Source organism: Fonsecaea pedrosoi, assembly GCF_000835455.1.
Source record: "Fonsecaea pedrosoi CBS 271.37 unplaced genomic scaffold supercont1.7, whole genome shotgun sequence".
Classification (NCBI taxonomy): Eukaryota; Fungi; Ascomycota; class Eurotiomycetes; order Chaetothyriales; family Herpotrichiellaceae; genus Fonsecaea; species Fonsecaea pedrosoi.
The window spans coordinates 2,615,891-2,637,256 of NW_013550609.1; the positions used below are offsets into that span (position 1 = coordinate 2,615,891).

Below are 21,366 nucleotides of genomic sequence, written 5' to 3' on the forward strand. Positions count from 1 at the left end.
TGTCTTTTCGCTAGCCAATAGATAAGCGCAGATAAGGAAAACCAATCAGAAGCGTGGCTGTTCGTTCAGTTTTGTCGGTAGAACCAGCCACGTGCCAGCTCAGCTAATTAAGTTCCAAGTGTATGACGCCGCTTTGGGCCTTGATTATCCGGCCGGCATATGAAGACAACTCTTCCTCTTCCTCCTCCTCCTCCACCACCTCTTCTTCTTTTGCTAGGGACAGATTAATAATACCATCGCGTCTTGAGGAATAAATCTCTTCCAGAATTATATATACGTAGAGCTATATATACGTCCGCAGTACCGTGAGCACTACTACTTCCTTTACTACTTCCTACTTACTACGTAGGTATGTATGTACATGTTTTTTGTATCGGTTTTTTCTCTGTGCATCACTTTTCTCGTCCGTGCGTCCGTACGTCGTCTGCGTCAAGTCTCGTGGGGTTCGTAGCGCATTAAAATAAGTGACAAAACTCTTTATTCCTCTCTTCTCTCTGTAATCTTCTTCTTTTCTTCCTTCCCTTTCCCCAACCACCACCGCTTCTTGTAGCGCCTTACAAGATTCAAAGGGGATGGTCGGTGAGGAGGAGGAGGAGGAGGAGATTGGAACTCTAATGTCCCGGTCCCTTCAATCCCATGCAGTTGGCATAAAATGTCACGGTGGCGGACCAGTCAGAGAAGATGGCCTTGATGCCGATCTCGCGGGCGAGGACGTCGAGGGCCTCGTAGGCTTGGCCGTCATAGGAGATGATAGGGGCGATGGACGACCAGTAATAGTCCTCGTTGGCGCGGACCTTGTCCAGGGGTCCCGAGCGTTCAAAGGACCAGGCGATGATGTCGAGCCCGGCCTCCATGGCCGTGGTGGCGTAGATGGAGGGCACGATGGTGTCGTTGGGACCGGTAAAATTTAATAAATAGTTATAAGGTGGCGCAACTATCCTGACCCCGCTAGCCTTGAGCGCAGGGAGGCGGTTCACTGCCGTGGTGAAGTTGGAGGCCACGTCGCCGTCCTCGTCCAAGAACACGGCCTGCTTGCCCCACTCGGGGAACTCGTTGAGCCACAGGTAGATATCGGCTGGGGTGAAGGACTGCGGCCACACCCGCTCAGGCGCGATGCCCTTCTTAACAAACGTGTTGATCATGTCTCGTGCATACTGCGCCTGCGTGTACCCGTGAAACGGCATGGGAACCTGCGACGGCGGCGTCTTCAGCTCCGGTGTGAACATGCGGTGGCCCGGTAGCGACTCGACCAGGTCGATCCAGCTCTCGAGCGTCATGACCTGCGCGCACGTGTTGTACAGGTCGGTTCGGAATGAGGGCGTGCCGTGTTGGTAGTCTTCGGGGGTGGTCGCCGACGCGTTGAAGCCGTCCATCTTGCTGCAGAGCGACAGGAACTCGGCCTCTGTAATGTCGCTGGTGCAACAGAGCGCGTCCGCATCGGCCGTCGCATTCGCTGGGGTAAACGGCTTCGTACACTTGGCGGCGAGGTCGGGTCTGAGCAGAATGTCGGTTGTCGTGTGCAGGTCACAGAGCGAGTGTCTGCAGACCAGACCCAAATCAGATGTGAAGGCCACATCGCACTCGAGGATTCCGGCACCCATCCGTGCACCGGCCATGGTGGATTCGACCGTCTCTTCAGGGAACTGCAGGGTGCCGCCGCCTCGATGGCCGATGCTCCAGTTGGTGACCTCGAAGGGGCCGTTGAAACACGACTCGAGCTTTTGCTTCAGCGGGCCTTCGGTCATGTTCTGGACGAGGTAGTAAGGGCGAGGTCCGAGATTGACGTAGTAGTCATCCTGAGTCGGGTGTTGCCCTCGAGGCTTGTTGACGGGCACTGCGCCAGCAATGTCCGCAGCCAAGGCCACCATGGCCAGATAACTTGTCGTGGCACGCATCTTCTAGGTCAGATTTAGATTGTACTTGGAAGCTCTGAAACTCTGCCCACCGCTGCCTGGGAAAAGAAAACTCGAGTCGAAGAAGATTGTGCAGAGGACCGCGAACACCTACCTTTTTGTAGCTTACACTGGCCAGAGAAGCTACCCAGCAAGCTCATAGCTTCCTGCTCCATCAGCGGCATTTGTCTGCGTCATGATCGCACGTGGTAGATTCGAGGGACGGCAACGTGCTCCAATCTGGAAATTTTTGGGAGCTTCTCTGGTTTTAGCTCGTGTGAAGCTCAGCAGAACAATCCCTCGCTCTGCCCAAAGTCGCACCACCACTGCGGTTCCTCCTGCTATCGAGCAAATAACATTCATTGATAGGCAACGTGGACTGTTGTACCTGCATCCTGAGGTGTCGGTCTCGGCGGAATCCCCGGCTGGACTGGGTGGCATGGGTGGTACGTGGGCGATAGAAGCTGTTTGCTAGGCTGAAAATCGACATTGAAGTACACAAATCTGTACCCCGCTGATGGATGTGGTTCGATCAGCAGTCCTGGCCACGACGAGGTCTTGGCTGCATATGTCCAGTGGCCATTGTAGCTCTGTCTTCCAATGATAGACCATCTCCGCCTGAAGCGAATACCACAATATGGCCGTAGCTCCTTGGCATGTCGGGGCGGAATGCCACCCCGCCAGGAAAACCCAGGGAAGGAATCTCACGAGAGGGTTAGAGTTTCCCTTCCGGAGCTGGATCGTCAGCCTGTGCCTGCACTTGCGTCTTGTCTCAGGCCAGCAATGCCGGTCATAGTTGTCCAATAGAGCGTGTCTTTGTTATCATGCCGTTAGAGTGATGATCGTCATTGGGTGTAAGGAGATTTTCTGAGCTTGTAGGCCCTCCTATCTATCTCTTAGCTGTAAGTTAGATCTAATAGGCGGCCGCCTAACCTGTATTCCCAGTCTCGCTAGGCGCTGTAGGCGTTGAGTATTAAGCTCTGATGTCTTTTGATCAGCCTGTCATTCTCTTACTAGCGTCAACAATACATGGGACCCTAGTTCGGGGCCGGAAAAACATATCGCGGGATGATGAACAGTGTTGTCGCTTTCATGATTTTACTTGTATCTCTACCAGGAACTATACCATTCCCGCAGTTGTTGACTTCTGCAGTTCAAACCATGCCCAGAATGAAAGACCTTGGTGGGTAAATCTCACCAACGTAAAATTTATTTGACAGGGTCCGATGAGCTCCCCAAAGACACAAACGGGTCGATATCACCAGTTGATCTGGAGCGCTCCATCCACAAGGTCGACAGAGCCGGTGGTGTCGTGATCATCGTGGCCACCCTATGCTCTGGTTCAAGCGAAACATTCGCTGGCACGGACGGACGTTTGTCTCCATTCATCACGATCAGCATCTCCTTGTTCTGTCTCTTGGATGACAGATACCATGCCAAGAAGACCACAAAGGTGCACGCTCCGGTCAAGGCGAAGTATAGCCATATCCACTTTGAAACAACCTGGTCGGAGTCTCGAGGGAGAAACATGAAGAAGCCAGAGCTGAACAGGGTCGCCATCTTGTGGTCCCGATAAGTTAGTGGCTGGCTCGAAGACTGATTTGATACATGGGCCTCGAATATTGCGAGGTTGGTTTTGATTTAGAGCCTCTGATCAAAAGGTTCGAGGGAACCACGAGAAGTTGGTGAGAAAAGTGACCTACAAAAGTGCCCGGAAGAAAAAGCAGGGTCACCACTGCAATGATACGCATATCGGTGCTGTCCTTGCGGGTGAGAATGGCAACATTCCTCGAATCTTCGGCCATGTCCCTCATGGCGTTGCTGTGAACGAGGCCGGTTCTCGCGATCATTTGGGAAGTCGCTGCGGTCTCGATGTTGAGATTGTTATCCTTTTGACCGATCATGCTGTAGACCTGCAAAGACGGATCAGCAACTTGACAAGCACAGGAGCTAGTCGAGGCTCTGACTGTCTGGACTTGAGCCCGCGTCCGCGCGGACAAGACCTGTCCATGAAGTTGAGCACCAACAATCAATTCACGCAGATACGAAATTCTCGTGTCAAGGCCATTCTGGACGGTGAGGCCACTGCCCTCGAGACGTTTGTGGTTGAGTCGATTTCGGACAGTGCAAACGATCTCCAAAGCTCTAAGGCTAGAAGCAAATGTCATGTCGCAAAACGACAAAGTTCCGGTTACGCCTGTAAGCTGCGGGTTTCTGTCAGCCTTTTTGCCGACTTTGGCATATAGACGGTACCTTTTGAGTGATCTCGTCAAAGTTGAGCTCTTTCAGGAGTCTTTCTCTTGCTCTGTCTCTTGCTGCATTTCGGCTGGGATTGGTAGAGAAGCCATGTCTCATGCCAGTTCTATACTCAAGCTCCTCAATGCCTTGGGCGCGCGATTCAAGAAGCACGGCGAAATAGTGGACCTTTAGCTCCAGCAAAAATACTGGTAGCAGCATGGAATCCTGCAGATAGTTGGTGGACTCCTGGATACATTTGAGCATCAGTGTCGTCTCGTCAGCTTGCATACCGTTCACGATGCCGGAGATGACTTTGGTGTCCTCATTATAGACAAGACCAAGGCAAAAATTCCAGTCTCTCGATCTTGCACTCCTGGCCATAAGCCCCGTGATCAATTCCCCTGTCAAAGCCTGGGTCTGGAATTCTGTGGCTATTGGTAATGTGCTCAGCATCATGCGCAGCAGCTCTGTGGGCAGATTCCACGTGGTTCTGACAGCCTCAAAGGTGTTTTGAGAGATTGGCAGGGGTAGAATCTGCGCGTCGCTTTTATGCTGCTCTGGACTGCCAATCAGAAGCTGGAGTCGGAGACGATGGTTGCTGAAATCCTTGTCTACCGCCTTATCTGATTGTAGAGAGGCATGAGCAGCTATCTTGGTGGTGATCTCAGACTCGGCAATTTCGCGGTCAAGCAACACCAGCCCACCGCCATCCTATGACAAGTCAGTCTGAGGTTCTGATGAAAACCTGGAAGCCTTGGTTCACATCTGGCTCCCACACCTCGACCCATCTGTTGCCCGCCCGAGGCTCAAATTTGGATGGGTCGTTCAGCAGTTTGGTGTAATAGAAGTCATACATTGCGCCGACACAGGATTTATTCGCGAGGAGTTTGAGTAACGTTGCCTGCTGTCAATCTCGTTGCCTACGAAGCGAGGCACAAAGTCTGTGGAGCGCTGTAGCAACATGAATCAAGTCCGACTGGAGGGCGGGGTGACACGCCTTTATGAGGCTGAGCATTGCCAGCCGCAGTTTGCCTTGGGCTGCAAGGCGACGCATTAGACCATTTCAATTCAGCCGCTCTGCAGCCAAGATGGTAGTCGGCATGTAGGGGCCAGTGGGTGTAAATAGCACCTCGTATTGAAACGGACATTGTGATAGCATGCGCAGCGTGGGATGAATCAGATATGTTTGCCAGGAAGAAGACCTGAAGGTCACCAACCCTCAAGTGCCTGGCGAGCCTTGGAAACTCGAAGCGCCAAGCTGCCAAGTGCCCCCCCGTCCAAGTCACCTGGGCAGCACTTTTTACTTGGATGCACCGAGGGTCAATTTGACTTGTTTCGTATCAGTCACTTATCCTGCACCACAAAACTCCTATCTCATCTCGGACCTACAAACAAGCCATCAACGTGGTGTCTTAGGCGCCGGAAATCAGTTGAGATGAGATGAACCGTGCTAGAGCCTCATTTTGACCTCTCGAGATCGTATCCAATACACTTCATTACACACAGGTAGACCTCAGGTTCTCCAGACAAATAGACGGACTCCTACGTCACAGCACATCACAGCACATCGCTCACGACCCTTAGGAGACCTAGAATATCCCGCCTCGTCCAGCTGCAAACGAAGACCACATGCAGGAGCCACTAATTGGTTGCACATGGCTCTGCTGCGAGCACGCCTAGCGCGCACCTCACCATTGGTAATAGCCAGATCGTCATCAAGACAGCTCCTTTAGGATACCATCCACGCCGGTCAACCAGGACCAGTTGAATTGGTCATGATCAAACAGCCAACCAGCTAGCTACCCATCAGACCGCCCTGTCTCCTTCGTACAGCCTTGACATCTAGCATCGTTGATAACATCATCCACTTAGCGGGTGAGTCCGAGTCCATTCTTCATGGGACACTGCACCATGTTCACACCTGGCTCTGATAAATCCTGCTCCCTCACATCAGATGTGCTCGATCTCTCGAAAAGGCGGACAAAGTGAACACCAAGATCTCCCCGTGTGGAAAAAGAACCCGACAGCTCCGCTACCCAATCCCAGAGACTTTCCTCCACCCACCCCGGGGGTTTATCAATCGTTTCTTCTTCCGTCACCCTTGTCAAAAATCTCTTCCTCCCCCACCTCTCTAGTCCCCAGGAACACTTGCTTGCATATGTACTCCGTATGGCTGGCAGGAGGACGAGGACGGGGGATTGGCGATCCGGCAATCTATCCGTCTCCCTCCCCTTCAACCTACATATCCGATCGTTCCGGAGCGCCCACAGAGCTAGCCGTGGCTTCATACGCAGGTACACACATTCGCCTTGCATCTCGATGTGAAGGACCCATCCCCCCCATCCCTGTATACATTGCGTAAGCTTTCCCGCAAGCTTTCCCCAAGCTTTGGCCAAACGGCACGTGGGCCCTGTTGGAGAAGATATCCGTGGCCAGTGGTTTCCCTTCTGGCCCCTTTCGGTTTAGACACTTTGCTTGTTTTCTCCAGCTCCCTTTGTCACTGGTCGCTGCAGCGAAGGCCACTAATCATTCCGTCAGCATCACCCAGCAACACCCAGCATTTGTCACCACCAGTGTTACTTCCTCTCCGTGATCCGCACGTACCGACTAGCTGACTGGAAGGGGGAGGTGATCGACAACCTGCACGAAATGTACGTACTTGTGGCTGCAGGTGTCCTGCGTGTCTCGCTTGTGCCACATCCTAAACGGACGTCAGCAACACTTCGTTCTAGATAAGACGCATATCGAGTGCTTGGACGCGAGAGACAAAGAAAAGTACAAGACCAACGATTGTGAGACGTACAGATCATGGTCATACTAATGTATTATTCTACACAATCCCCCACTATTGAATCGTGGTGACTGCCACTAGAAACGCAAAAAACTTTCTGTATCAAAGAAACTAACGACGGGAGAAATCGTCTAGAAATTCGTTCAAGCGGCCTTGTCACCCTCAACAACACCGTCGCTGGTAGGCTGGGCGACGTATGAGTCCTTGCGGTGACCTGCACTCTCAGGGTCGTAGTTCTTGGTGCCCGGCACCTCACCAGCAAGTTCTTCGAGAGTCTTGCGCTTGGTTTCGGGAATGAGGAGAGTCGTGAAGACACCGCAGAGCATAAAGAGAGCAAAGATCTCCATGACGTGGTCGAGCCAAGGAGACGGGTTGTCTTTGGTAGGGTGTCCCTTGGTTCGGAGAGGGCCAAAGACGGTCTGGGCGACAATGGCGCCAACTTTACCCGAGGCGGCCGAGATACCGTGCGAAGTAGATCGATAGCGAGTGGGGAAGCATTCGCCGGGGACGATAAATGTGGTTGCGTTGGGCCCAAAGTTGAAGAAGAACTGAGCCAAGACGTAGAGAGCCAGAAGTCCACCTTCATGAAGATGGTTGTAGGCAAAACCGATGATGATAAAGATGATGGTGAGGATGATGAAGCCCATCAATTGGATAGGCTTGCGACCAACAGTATCCACTGTCGCGACCGTCACCCAGTAGCCTGGAATGGCGCCTGCGCAGACAATGATCAGGTTACCAACAGCGGTGTTGTAGAAAATCTCGTAGACGTTGTCACCCTTGGCGTAGCCAATGGCCTGGAGAATGATCGAGTTGTTGAGACCGAGACCGTAGAAAGCAACGTCGAGGAAGAACCATGAACCAGCAGTTCCGAGAAGGACCTTTCCATGCTTCCATTGGCTGTAGTGTCGCCAGAAATCATGCCAGCTGGCCTTGGGGGTTTCGAGGCGCTGGCGGGAGTCTTGCAAGACAGCTGCGCGGCTAACTTCGTCGGGCTTGCCCTCATGCTGTCCGGATCGGTAGGCCTTGACATCCTCGACAGCCTTTTCCGAGTCACGGGCAACATCGAAGGTATAACGGGGAGTCTCGGGGATGGTGAGACGGAAGTACAAGGCAATACAACCTGGGACTGCGCCAAACCCAATGATGACACGCCACATCTTGTCAACCGCAAGTTGGCAAACACCATCACAGAGGTCGACAGTCTTAGCGGTCTTGAGGGACTGATGGAAGCCAGAGACGACGATCAAAGCAATGATGGCAGCAGTAAATTGGCCAATACCTTGCATAGCAAAGACGGCACCCATCATGGCACCTCTCCACTTGGTCGTGGCGAACCTGTGAATGATGAGACACTTGCCCTCGATAGACATGGCTTGAGACGTGTGAAGACTTACTCGGAAGTGATGATGGAAGAAAGAGGATAATCACCTCCGATACCGATACCCATCATTACTCGCCAGAAAATGATGAGGCCGACAACTGAGATGGCAGGAGAATCCGAGGACAGAGCTTGGGCAAGAGTAGCGAAGATAATGAGGATCAATTCGAGACCGTACATCCGCTTGCGGCCAACGATATCGGCCAGCCAACCGAAACCGACTTGACCGATGACAGTACCACCAGAGGTTGCAACTTTGATGGCAGTGTCTGAGTTGGTAGGGATCTTGCCGGCATCTTTGGGGTTAGGTGTGTCCTGCCAGTAGACGACACCCAACATGGCCGTGACCAAGTTGATGGCAAAGATATCATAGGCATCGGTGAAGAAACCAATACCGGCGACCACAACGGCGCGGACATGATACCAGCCAAAAGGAGCCTTGTCGATCTCGGCGAGGGCAAGTCGTCGTCGCTCGTTGGGGTCCTGGATATGGGCAAAGTCGTTGTGGAAATTGTGGAATGCGGCGTTGCCGCCAGCTGTTTTCATCGCCATGGCTGGCAAGTTGTTTCAATAAAGTCTGGTCAACTTCCAAGAGTCTAAAAGGAAGTCAAGACAAGACAAGCAGTGGAAGAAGGCTTGCTTGAGGGACAAGGCAAGAACCGAGCGAGAGTCCAAGCCGGCAGGAACTGTACTACATATACCTTTTGGAAGATAGGTCACATCGCGTACATACCAAGGCTCTGGGCGCAGCATAGGCCAGGTGAATCTGAAAAAGTTCGACAGGGTGGAGTGCCAGTGGGCCGACGAGGCGAACTGCAAGTGTCAAGACAATACGATGACACAGTCCCCACTTGGACTGTCCCCTTTGACAGTGCCCAGGATGGCGTTGTGCGAGCCAATGGCTAAGGGCCACCGAGACACGCCATGAGCAGAAAGAAATAGGATTTCTCGTGAGCAGGCGCATCGAGATGAATCTGTCGAGGACCCCGGGATCAGCAGAAGGAACCAGGGTGGATTTTGCGAGGTAGAGGTGGGCTGCCCCATGCATACACCCTGGCTTCCTCCGCTGCAATTGGCCTCACCACCAATAAGATCTGTGAGCTTCGATCGGGCGGTCCTAGCCTTACTCCCCTTCTCTCCCGGCCGTCTTTCAAGGGTTATATTGATCCATTGGATATCAAGGGCATCGTGATCCTTGTCGCTTCCAATAACCGCTTTGTTCGAGAAGCCTTCAAGTCTCTTCTGGGCGCCAAGTAGACCAGTGAAATAGTGTTTCGGGAAGAGCCCAAATCTACACTGAAAGAACAAACCACAGACGGCGCGCTTGGAACGTGGCCGCGGTGTTGCCAGAGTTTGATATCATGAAAGCTTGGCTCTGATTTCACCGTTTTCTGTCGAGATCCAATGGACAATCGAACACCAGTTGTAAGTCGAACGATCAGCAATCTCGCTGGACAAACCTCAGATGCTGCATTTTGTCGACTACCGATCATGTTTGGTCCAATTACCTAATGGCAGAGAATCAAAACCCGTCTACTCGTAGAGTCATCAAGACACTCGGTAGAAGTGCGAGACTAACGTCGCCGTGGCAATCTCACCGGCAATACTCTTCCATGATATTGTACCGAGTTCGAGTAGCTTGGTGTGCGCTTCGTCGCGTCGCCCGGTCAGATTTGTTGTATAATTCGCCTTTCCATTTGGGTTCTAGCTCGTCCAGGCCACAGGGTCAGAGCTTGCACAGATTTTTAGTGCTGGCCCGGATGCAGGTAACTCCATGAAGGGGGATGGTAGGGCGCGCGACGAGTGGCTGGAGGAAACAAGCCTGAAAGGCCTGGAGCTAGGTTGGGGTTCGGGCTCATCAGGGGACATCTGACAAGCGGCATTGGTGGCATTGGTAGCATTGGTAGCATTGGTGGCGGTGATAGTCTAGGCTCAGTCTCTTCAGAAAATTTCGCCTGCGACATCCAAACAGGTGGGAAAGTGGGATTGGGTGGATAAAGCAGGATGGGCGGGGCGGAGAGTTTTCCTGAAAAAGACCTCGGAAGCAGGCGCCAAGCCGCACGTGCCAGCTAGTCATGGTGCTTGAACTGACCACGTTTCTTGTTGATTGGTGAATATCCAACCTCCTTCCAACTTCGTGCCAAGGCTCCGGTGTTATTGCCCTTGGGACCATGGCGAGGCTTGAGTGACAATGAAGCTTTCTACCTGACACGGTAATCGGCCGGGATCCCCTCTATCACCCTATGCTGCCACCACAAACCTCGCGTGCAGTCTACTACCTTGGAGGCGAGGAACTCATGGCGGCGATAGTCATGGCTGACTCCTTTTCAAAGCAAACTCAAATAACGGAAGAAGCGAAGAAACAGAAAAAGAAAAGAAACCAGGAACATCCTTACGCAAGGATGCGGCGTATCGAGGTCTACCTCGTACTCGCTGTATTACTCGCCTTCCACTTATGGCCAAAAGCACTGCGCATCAACACAACTCTCAGAATAGAGCCTGGGATCGGCTCGGTGGCATCGTCGGGATTTTGCATGCAGAGATCGAGCTACAAGTCATACAATCGTCGTATGATTTTGATTCTTCTCTCTGATCAGGAAATCATGCGGGCCCGGAGATAATGGTCAATCCAACAGATGCATACTTGTACACTGAATCGACCACCAGGGATAGATGACAAGGTTTACACAACAGCCCGTCCATGTCCGCCATATCTCGATTCGACTTCTTTGCTAGTCTCAATTCAATCAAACCTGTCAATCAGAGCCTGGGCAGAAAGAAGCATTGCGATCGCCTCTAGGCAGACATCAGAATGCTGGGCATACCTCAGAGTCCGTTCAAAGGTAAGATGGGACAACTACGAGTATATCACCATGTCAGCCTCCAGTGGCGCATCTCAAGGCCCAGGTACCTAACGAGAACTCCATACCGGCCAGTCCACGTTCTTTGTATGACCCATCTGAATGCCTTTTCGGCTTTATTGGCCTCAGTAACAATTACCTCAGTTCAATCACCACGGCCAAACATGCCACTTTTTTTGAAGCCGTACCAGGACCGCCAGCATCGCCGTACCACTAAAACAACAACAACTAACATTGTCTCGTTTAGGACAATGGGCTCCGAACTCCATGCGACGGTGGGTGCCCTCGCCATCCTCGTATTCTGACGGACGCATTCGTTGCCTGGCCCACCCCCCCCCCCCCCATCCTTGCTTTCCTAAAAATCCCTGCTAGCGTCTGCGTGAGAAGCACGAGAGAACATTCCATGGACTTTCCTGAACCGGGACAGACACCGAAGGGGTCTCGGCTCGAATCTATTCGCATTTTGGTCACAAGGAGGTCCCCCTTCCACGTAGTCTGAATTTCTTCTTCCACAAGTGATGCCTCTATCCGAAGTCAGCAGATTGGAAATGGGACGCTCATGCAGGTGCTCCCACGTTCGAGATTGTCGCACTCTGTCCCAGGTGCCGCAAGTATCGTTGTGAGAAACGGCCGGTGCTGGGGGCCGCAGCGAGGCAGAACGCTGGCGCTCTCATCGTTGCTTCAGACTCACTGGCAAACATAGTTCACATGAAACGCTGTTTTTGCTCCCGAGTCTGCAAAGAGGTATGGTATGGATTACTCCCCCTTGAGGTACTCACCCTGAAGCTATAGCCTTTGCTCGTCTGTCCCAAGGTTGACTGCAATGTTTGACCCACGCGTCGATTGACCGAAGGCTGATTCGATGCTGGCTGTCGGATTGGAGGATCCGTCTGAACATCAACAGGCAACGCATGTTCCAACAAGGGCGATGAGGTCCAGGACAACTTCCAAAGCAGGGCTTACCGTGGAAAAAGCACTTTTGTATCTACTTCACCATGTTGTGCTGAAAAAAGGCATTGCTCGAGACAAAAAGTCCACTTTTGAGATGCAGCCCAATGTGCTCTATTCAAGAGCCAGCATCCACCGTCTTCCACTCAGTTCTCAACTCCACGCAGCGAGACGATCGTGAGTATACCCTTTGACCGTGCTAGCGCTAACCCCTCCATCTATGTACTGACCACTTCGTGTCCAGGCTGTTGTAATGGAAGAACACTACCCAAGCTTCTCTCATCCTCAGATCTCGTGCCTCGATACTTTCACCAGGACGGACCGATCACGCGGACACTTCGAGGAGGCGATGCATCCAGCTTTTTGGCCAAACGATGGAAGCTGTGAGGGCAGACGGAGAGGTTCTACAACCCAGCTTCAAGAGAAGGGAAAAGGAGATGGATGATGATACCGTGGGAGACAGCGCCGGCGTCGATATATATACATATTCACATTGCCCGTCGTTCTATACCCTGACCTCTCAACCGCCACCCATATCCATCATTCATGTAATACCATACCATACTCTACCAACGACACTCCTTTCAGAGGTGACAGCAGAGATGCGGAGGACATCCAGGCACCCGGGCTAGCTAGACCCCTCTCACTGTGAGATAGATCACTGACACTGGTAAACGCCATGCCTGCCAATAGGGCAGTGGCAGTGAGTGCACAAGGACGATGACAGACATACCGTTATCGATTTTGTGTTCTTCCTGCATTCTCCTTGCGTCATTGCATTCTTGATACTGAGAGCCGTGAACCATCAAGGGGCACCCCCCCCCAATCGATGCCATCGACGCCAATGACTATATTACTCCGAATGTACCTACGTCCTCCAGGTTGGTGGAAGCACCGAGTAGCTCGACATGGACCCGGGCTCTCTTTGTTCTATTCATGAGGCTGGTGTCTCGGGCTTGAAGGAGGATGTGACACGGAACAGGCGATGGGTTGTAGATGGCATGATCAGGGTAGAGCCAACGTCGATGATATAGCTTACGCGCAGCTATGTGCAATCATATTAACTCTCATCGGCCTCGTAGGCGCAAATCTATCTCGACCTGAGGAGGTCGATTTGGACCTTGTACGTCTCAACTCTACCGATCGTGCCGCATGATCCATTCAACACTTGCCTCCGTGTCTCCAGCCTGCACCGATAGATTCAGGGAGTTCATCCAGAGGAGAATTCATTTCAAATCTGTGCCCGCTCCAGAGGCCTCTCTGTCTCCTCGTTGTCTTGCAGCTTCAAAAGACCCACTTCTTTGGTCAAAGCAAGAATCTTCAGTGTCGGAAGTCGACATCAACTCACTCCAGCATTCGACACCATGCGCTTGGCCATCAGCTTGGCCAGCTTAGGCTTATGCATGGCCATTGACCGCTTCCCCATTCTCCTTGATCGTGCCCTTTTCAGCCTTGATGTGTTCTCTGCCGGCTTGCAGCGCTCCTTGGAGCCCGTATTGCTGTCTTATACCCTCGATACGATGTGTTGAATTGATGTTCTTGACCAAGACAATCTGGAAACACGTCGCTGAACCTTGTCGGGCGATAATGGTGCTCCAGGCCAAGAAAAATTCCCAGATTCTGTACCATCTCACACCATATTTCGCCTTGACCTTGTCAGCATTGCCGAGCCAGTTCCTGTACCACCTCCAGAGGGTTGCGCTGTAGTGAACGCCGATAGTGTCGACGGATTTGACTTCAAAACCGGCTCCTTCGAGTTTATCAATCACGAATCCCAGAGGAGTCGATGCGTCGGCGCCAGGAAAGATGTACTTGTTCATAAACAGTCCCCAAACGAGATCTTCGTATTGCCAGTACTTTCTCAACCCGGCAATTTGGAGGAAGAAGACCCCATCGTCGTCCAGTAGATCGTTGACTTGGCTGAGAAAACTCGAGAAGTGTCTGACTCCCACGTGCTCGGCCATTTCGAGACAAGTGATCTTTTTGTATTTCTCGCTAGACCTGTTGGGAGGGGAGTGGGGAATATCACGATAGTCCATGCAGAGGATCCGAGACTGGGACTCTGGGATGTTCAGCTTTCGCAAACCATCGTTGCCCCATTTTGTCTGGTTGCGGCCCAGTGTGATGCCAGTTGTGTGTGCGCCATAGTGAAAGCTGGCGTATTTCGCCAGGGTGCCCCAGCCACAGCCGATGTCAAGAAGCGTCTCACCTTGCTTCAGGCCGATCTTTTCGCACACCACAGCGAGCTTGTTGTCTTGTAATTCCTCCAGAGATTCCTCACGGTTGATGTCCGAGATGATCCCTGACGTATAAATCATCCGCGGGCCGAGGAACCATGCGTAGAAGTCATCACCACGGTCGTAGTGGTCACGGACTTGTTCTTCATCCTGGGAGCGGGTGTGCATGATAACTTCGGGAATCATACCAGTGAAAAAGAACTTGAACAACGAAAGCGTGAACCGGAAACTCGCCCAGTCATGACGATATTCCATTGCTTCCAAGCAATCGCCTTTGAACGAGACCTTTTGATCAAAGTACATTTCGTGGAATGTTTCCATAGGGATTTTGTTCTTTCCATGGTATTTTGCCCGATCCTCCTCACTATGGAATTCGAGGTAGTGTTCGATAGGACGACCCGGGTATGCGGCCTTTTCATTTATGCGAGGAGAGATCGAAGAGGCAACGGACCAGAAGAGCATGAGGATGGGAATGCTGGTGAAGGCAGCCACGAAGAGGGTGGTGTAGAGCCCGCCATGCAACAGGCGAGCAAGGTACCATGGCACGGCAATTAGCAGGCCAATGAGCAGTATGTTGTTGAACGAGTCACTTCCCGCAGCATCGGCAGGAAGAGGGGCATTCTTGATTGCAGGGTACTAAGGGAGACACAGATAAGCCAGGAGAACATTTTGGAGCTTCCATTGAGCTGAACAACATACAGAAGTCAAGCGGACACCGCAGTTCGAAGGGGTTTGCTCTGGAGCTGCAGGAGGAGTCTCAATGAACTCAATGTCCTCTTGGGACACAGAGGATTTGCTGGTCATAGCGGCTGCTGTTGGGATGAGGAATGTGTGAAAGAAGGGGGAAGGTGGGAGGTCAATGCGGTGAACATTTGGCATTTGGGGGAGCATGTGCGGGTCGCGGGTTCGGTGTACCTGCATATTCAAAAAGTGGAGATGGCGGTGGCAGCGCCAATCTTTTGTTATCGCCAACTATGAGGCACTCAGTACTGGTACAGTCAGGCATCATTGCGATGCAACAATCTATCCACGACATTGCCCGGTCAATCTTCGTCGAGCTTCGCAGCGAAATCTCCAAGCAGCACGTCGTCCGTCGCAGGGCCCCGGTTGTTCCTTACCCACTCCGTCTCAACCCTGAAAAAGATCCATATCCATCTCCTCAATACTTCCAACAACTCCATGAGGAATATCCCACCCTCCAGGTCATTAAAATGATCCAAGTGTGGCGAAAGCTTGAAACTCCAGGTACATCGCAGGAGGAAATCTATAATAATGGCACTATAATACACCTCTTTTGCATGGAAGTAGCGGTAACGTCGCAAACCCCAGGGATATTCTGGGTTGTTTCTCTCGCGGCTCGAGGAGAAAAGAGAAAGGTCCCAATCCTTGGCCACATCCCAGTAGAAGGAATAGAATGAGTTGATAAAAACGAAAAACATCCTGCAAAACGTTAGAGAGATGTGATACGTAAGTCTTTGGTGGTGCTCACCATAGTCTGAACAGCCCAGCCTCGCTCAGATGGGATTTGGTAGGGTCATAACCTCGTTGCAAAGCACTCAAGATGATCACTGGAAATGCGCTGAAGTATTTCAAGGCATTGGCCAAGTGTTGGCCACCCCAGCCCGAGGAGGTTGACTGATTCCTCCGGACCCGATAATACTCAATCAGACACTGCCGCAGTCGAATCATGCTTGGGATGCTGATGATCAAGGGCACAAGATATGCGCCTCCACAGCCGCGATTTGGCTTCGCCGTACTGCTTGTCTTCGTATCGAGGAGCATGCACGTAGCAACGAATAAATCTCCCAAGACTTTTGCATAACTCGTAAGAACATCAGCCAGTAGAATATCCCCGAACTTTCCATCCTGGACCTCCGCCAGACCTCCCAAGCTGATTCTCTTTAAGGATCTTAGAAAATGTAGTCGACCGGACCGTGACATGCGTTTGAGTGGAAGGAGAAAGCACACGACAAGAAGTAAAAGGTAGGACTGCGGAAGGATCTGCCATCGCAGAACTGCCTGCCGGTCACCCCGGGTGACGGCCCAGAACAGAAGGAGGGACGCAATCAATGGGACGGAGAGAAAGGAGGCCAAGCGGTACGTCGAGTGGTGGTGGTGCTCTGCTTGTCGAGGAGGATACCGGATGAGTGCTGGCACATCCTACACTTGTTAGCTGGAACCCGCCAGACATATTCTGGACAGTGGACTTACAATCTTGATGAGATGCAAATAGTGCAGATTGAGACCCCATGCCCAAATACCTAGTGCGGAATCAGATAATGTACAAGGGGCGCCCGTCAAGTCACCATACCGAGAACAATTATGATTGCGACTCTATAAGGGAGCGGCAGAACGAGACTAAACGAGTCGACCTCAGGCTCCACGGCGGCGTCTCCGTCCATATTGAATAGATAATATCATGCTTCGGACAATTATGAAGAGTCGAAGGGATTTAGAAGGAAGGGAAAGATAACAACACCATCAACACACGAGAGAATGGTCCCGGGGCGCGCATTCAGATCGCAGAAGTCGGCGCTCGGGGGGTTTGCGAAATGATATTTACCTGGCCTTGTTGTAACTTGGCCGCAGCCTATTACGGCAATATGCCGCCGCCGCTTTACTGCTGCCTGCGTAACTGAGCAATGTTTGGGACCTGTTCTGATCTCTTGCTCTACTTTGTACACCTTTTCATTGACATTGCTGTATTTTGTACTAATAATTCTCAATAGCCAACACCAAAGCCACCAGGAGCGACTGTCGACTCTGTCGCAGGTTTCCATTCAGACAATCCTCAAGACGTCTTCGTATAATCGCGGTTGAAAACCGTCGTTTTCACCTCCACAATCAAACTTTCACCAAAGTCTCCCTCATATCCGTGAGCTGCAAGATATTCTCTGAACTTGGCGTCCTCGCTCTCAAGCTCTCGATCTCGATCAGGGATGAATATCCATGAGATGATGCCACCCGCGGCGGCAAAGCCAGCTCCAATCAGGAAGACTGCTTGAGTACCTTTTTGCGTGTCGCCGAAGGAGTCCTGGATAGGCGTGAAGACTTGAGTTCCAATCGCAGCACCAGCCTTTCCAACCGCAGCAGCGAAGCCCATGAAGTGTCCGCGCAAAGGAGTAGGAAAGCTTTCTGCGGCTGTCAGGAAAGTGCAAACTCCAGGTCCCATCTCTCCAAGACTATTGAAAATCCCATAGAGGACGACAAACAAGGGAAAAACAGATTGAATAGGGTTCAACGCTCCACCCAGGATAAATCCCAAGACTGACCAGCAGCCAAAACCGAGAGTCATAGTTTGTTTGCGACCGATTCTATCCATAAGGACTCCGCCCACAAGACAGCCAGGAAGATAGAAGCAGTTTACGACCGTACCGTATCCGATGTTCTGGATTAGGGTGTTTTTAGGGTTGAGTTGACCGATGATGGTTGAGCTGAAGATTCCAAAGGGGTAGGTGACACTTCCGAAGCGTTAACAAGGACCGGAGACGGAAGACTGGCATCCAACCTACAAGTCATACATGAACCATGCAAGAGAAGTCCCAACTATGGGCTTCCAATATCGCTTGATGATCAACCAATACGGTATGTTTTGCTTGATAGCATGTTTGCGATATTGACTGGACTCGACCATGCGAATTCGGAAGAAGAATAACGTCACGGGCAGGACAAAGCCCAACCCGAAGCAGATGCGCCAGATTCCACTGGAGATTTTCTCGTTGTAGCATTCGATGACAATCAGCGCCACGACCCCGGCTACCACGAATCCGAAGTCAATGGCGAAGTCCGTGGCCACGGCGACCAGGAAACCTCGTCTGCGGCGGACATATTCACTTTCATCTGAGGCTTCGGCACTGCCAGTTCCGCAGGTTGGGTACTCGCCTGAATTCACTCGTCAGCACGTCGTTCAGCATCTGGTCTTTTGAGTTGTTTTCACCTCCGGCACCGAAGCCGGCGACACCACGGGCAATGATCATCATCCAGAACATGCCGAGCTGACTGGTGCCGTGAGCAGCCGTAGCCAAAACGATACCCAGGATGAGGAAGAAAGTTGCAAAGACGATACCGGTACGACGGCCTATCTTGTCAATAAGAAAGCCAAAGAAGAGCATGCCAAAGATCTCCCCAATGAGGTATGCGTTGGACAATCGGGTCTTGATGATGCTAGACATGCCGTCCTTGTATAGGTCTGTGAACAAGGGCTCCATGTATCTGCAAGATAAGTGTGTCAGTATCTTTTCCAATTTAGCAACGACATAGCACGTACCCTATGATTTGTGCATTGTATCCATCAGAGAACAAGGCAAGTCCCGCAACTAGAACGGTGATAACAGACGAGACCTTGGTGATCCTGGCGACATCGACATGACTAAGTCTTCTATCCCCGACTTCGAGGTCCTGGGCATGGGATTGACTTCCTTTCGACTCACTACCTGTGATTTCGTACGAAGGCTGAGACTTTTCAGTCGCCATTGTCGCGAAGTGGAAAGTGTATGGACGCCGAAGGCGAAGTGCTTAGACGGTCGCCGAAACACTCGATATGGGCGTCCATATATACATCTTCAATTAGGTCGCGAGGACATCATATCTACCGTCTCATACTTCTCGACTTGATTCATCGACCTTATCGACCTCGACCGCCGCCTCGCCGTGACTCCGTTGCCTCTGGCCTGATGCATGATGCGAGAAAGAAAAAAAGGGTATTGAAAACCTTTGCATACGAATTGCCTGCCAGTTGTGTGGGAACGTGGCATATCCTTGTCTGCCACATTCTGCTAAAGGCAGGCGACGAGGGGCTTTCGGCCTCCTCCTCGAACAGTTGCCCTTCAAGAGAAGCTTACCTGAGCTTAACCCACGTGCCAAGGTCAAACAAGATGATTCGGATCTAGAGGACCGTGAGGATGGCGATCCCTACGCGAGGGAACGCCATTGGGAGGTGCGTCAAGGTCGCATATTCTGCAGCCATTCGGTTCGAAGTGCGATGTTGCAGCGTCTGACAGCAAGATACCCATATAGGGAGTACTGTATGGTGCCCGTCTGACAAGTGGAGTGAAGATCACACTGTCACATGCATGTTACGATCGCAAAGAAAGAATTTCAATGGCAGACATCTCAATTGGCCACGGAGTGAGAAACTGCAAGGCAAGGATATAACTGGTCAATTCAGCTTCTGTGCCAACACGTTCGAGATAGAGAGAGGCAGTTTTGGACATTGACTCAAAACTCTCTCGACATCGCAAATTTGTTGGGCGAGAGGATCAGGCAAAATGTTGTTGTCTGAAGAGCAGGTCCAGTCCTTTCGCAGGAATGGTTACCTGGTTCTTGGTAACGTCCTTTCTGAGGTAGAGACCGGGGAACTCCAGCGATGGGCGCAGGAAGTCCATGACTGGACCACAGATGCGAACAGTCCATGGATGCCGTACGAGGTACACGCTTCATTGAGGATCAAGCGCCGAAAGACTGAGGCTCTGACAGGAAATCAACGCTCGAGGGGAAAGGGTGCTATGCCGGACTGAAAACTATGCAGATTCCCATGCGGGCTTGAACAGTCTCCTTCGTGGACAGAAGTTGTTGGATCTGCTCAAACAATTGTCGGGTGAGGAGATGTTGCTGTTCAAGGAAAAGATCAACTACAAGCTCGCAGGCAGCGGTATGGACCTTTTCACACCAAGTTGATGGTGACCTACTTACCGCAGTACAGGTGGATTTGCACCCCATGTCGATGCCACGGCATATACCCACATCAAAGACATAAAACACCTTGCCATCCTTCTGGCGGTTGATCCATTGAATATGTCCAATGGTGGCCTGGAGGTCGTTGAAGGGAGTCATGAAATGGACGTACCTATCGGGCCAGACCACTGCATCGAACTGGGGTGGGTTAAGCAACAGGAATGGACCCCGGTGGAGCTCAAAGCAGGTGAGTCGTACCGATAACCGTCTTTCTTGAAGGGTCCCTCTAAGCCAAAGGTTCTGTCGGGAGCTCGTTTCCAACTTCTGACCAATGCTGCAGGGCAAGTCCTTGTTTTTGGCTCATATCTTGCACACCGGAGTGGCGCCAACCATAGCAATCAGGATCGGAAAGCACTCTATGCCACATACAACTGTGCCAGAGAAGGTGATTTGCATGACGAGTATTATGCGCACAGAAAAGCCACATGGCCACCTGCACAACTGCGAAAGCAGGGAGAGGAATATAAAGAAGGAGCCCTGCGTTACGGGTACGGAAGTCCAATGTTGAGTATAGATGCTGGGAAGCAGCTTGAGGTCTGGACCTAGTTGGTTGCCCTTGGTCTCGATCAGTTTTCTGACAATATTGCTGGCAGTTCGATGAAGAAGAATGGAGATCTCAGCCCAGGGGTGCACAGGTTGCATCCCGGATCATCAACATACTCAACCAGTATGGGAAAAGCGATTACATCGGCGAACCGATATCACAGATCGAACATTCATTACAGTGCGCACATCTTGCCACACAGAGTATGGCAGACCGTGAGACGGTCGCTGCGGCTTTGCTCCATGACATTGGGCAGATTATTCCGGAGACAGATGCCGAGAAGGTCTTGGGCGGAGTTCCGGTGCAAAGCATGCGTCAGATCAACGCGGTCGGCCCAGATCAGCGAAGCTCAGATAGCGTCGGCAGAGTATCTCACGAGACGTTGGGCGCTCAGTATCTGCTGGCATTGGGGTTTCCAGCCAAGGTGGCTGAGCTCGTCGAGGCTCATGTCCCGGCAAAGCGCTACCTCTGTGCCACAGAAGATGGATACTATAACACACTCAGCGATGCGAGCAAGGAGAGTCTGCGATTCCAAGGAGGTCCGATGAGCCAAGACGAAGTGCAACAATGGAGACAAGGGGATTGGGCTGTCGAAAAAGCAAACCTGAGGAGGTGGGACGACGGAGCCAAGGTGGTTGGCTTGACAGTTCCTGGGCTAGAGACATATCGACCGCTGTTGGAGCAAGTCTTGAGTTCTTGACATGTGGAGAGTGGGATAGGCTAGTTTTAGACGGCGAGAAT

At 51.8% G+C, this 21,366-nt stretch overlaps 7 protein-coding genes across 7 annotated transcripts; 1 reads left to right on the forward strand and 6 right to left on the reverse strand.

Annotated features, from left to right (window-relative positions):
• Positions 1–611: 611 nt before the first annotated feature.
• Positions 612–1,895, reverse strand: Z517_10995 (uncharacterized protein; the record flags this gene model as incomplete). Its single annotated transcript, XM_013424603.1, has 1 exon — positions 612–1,895. One exon carries the CDS (start codon positions 1,893–1,895, stop codon positions 612–614), a length of 1,284 nt encoding a protein of 427 aa, XP_013280057.1.
• A 1,206-nt stretch (positions 1,896–3,101) lies between these two features.
• Z517_10996 (uncharacterized protein) lies at positions 3,102–4,986 on the reverse strand (the record flags this gene model as incomplete). The annotated part of the gene is made up of 4 exons (XM_013424604.1): positions 3,102–3,452; positions 3,596–4,096; positions 4,146–4,841; positions 4,894–4,986. 4 exons carry the CDS (start codon positions 4,984–4,986, stop codon positions 3,102–3,104), a joined length of 1,641 nt encoding a protein of 546 aa, XP_013280058.1.
• A 2,078-nt stretch (positions 4,987–7,064) lies between these two features.
• Positions 7,065–8,854, reverse strand: Z517_10997 (phosphate:H+ symporter; the record flags this gene model as incomplete). Its single annotated transcript, XM_013424605.1, has 2 exons — positions 7,065–8,259; positions 8,319–8,854. The coding sequence occupies 2 exons, from the start codon at positions 8,852–8,854 to the stop codon at positions 7,065–7,067; spliced, it is 1,731 nt and encodes a 576-aa protein (XP_013280059.1).
• A 4,654-nt stretch (positions 8,855–13,508) lies between these two features.
• Positions 13,509–15,152, reverse strand: Z517_10998 (uncharacterized protein; the record flags this gene model as incomplete). The annotated part of the gene is made up of 2 exons (XM_013424606.1): positions 13,509–14,984; positions 15,048–15,152. 2 exons carry the CDS (start codon positions 15,150–15,152, stop codon positions 13,509–13,511), a joined length of 1,581 nt encoding a protein of 526 aa, XP_013280060.1.
• Positions 15,153–15,391: 239 nt separating this feature from the next.
• Positions 15,392–16,750, reverse strand: Z517_10999 (uncharacterized protein; the record flags this gene model as incomplete). The annotated part of the gene is made up of 4 exons (XM_013424607.1): positions 15,392–15,788; positions 15,838–16,508; positions 16,560–16,609; positions 16,660–16,750. The coding sequence occupies 4 exons, from the start codon at positions 16,748–16,750 to the stop codon at positions 15,392–15,394; spliced, it is 1,209 nt and encodes a 402-aa protein (XP_013280061.1).
• A 389-nt stretch (positions 16,751–17,139) lies between these two features.
• On the reverse strand, positions 17,140–18,821 carry Z517_11000 (uncharacterized protein; the record flags this gene model as incomplete). The annotated part of the gene is made up of 4 exons (XM_013424608.1): positions 17,140–17,809; positions 17,861–18,230; positions 18,286–18,560; positions 18,616–18,821. The coding sequence occupies 4 exons, from the start codon at positions 18,819–18,821 to the stop codon at positions 17,140–17,142; spliced, it is 1,521 nt and encodes a 506-aa protein (XP_013280062.1).
• Positions 18,822–19,615: 794 nt separating this feature from the next.
• Positions 19,616–21,325, forward strand: Z517_11001 (uncharacterized protein; the record flags this gene model as incomplete). Its single annotated transcript, XM_013424609.1, has 5 exons — positions 19,616–19,774; positions 19,824–19,998; positions 20,050–20,268; positions 20,362–20,615; positions 20,675–21,325. 5 exons carry the CDS (start codon positions 19,616–19,618, stop codon positions 21,323–21,325), a joined length of 1,458 nt encoding a protein of 485 aa, XP_013280063.1.
• Between the last annotated feature and the right edge of the window lie 41 nt (positions 21,326–21,366).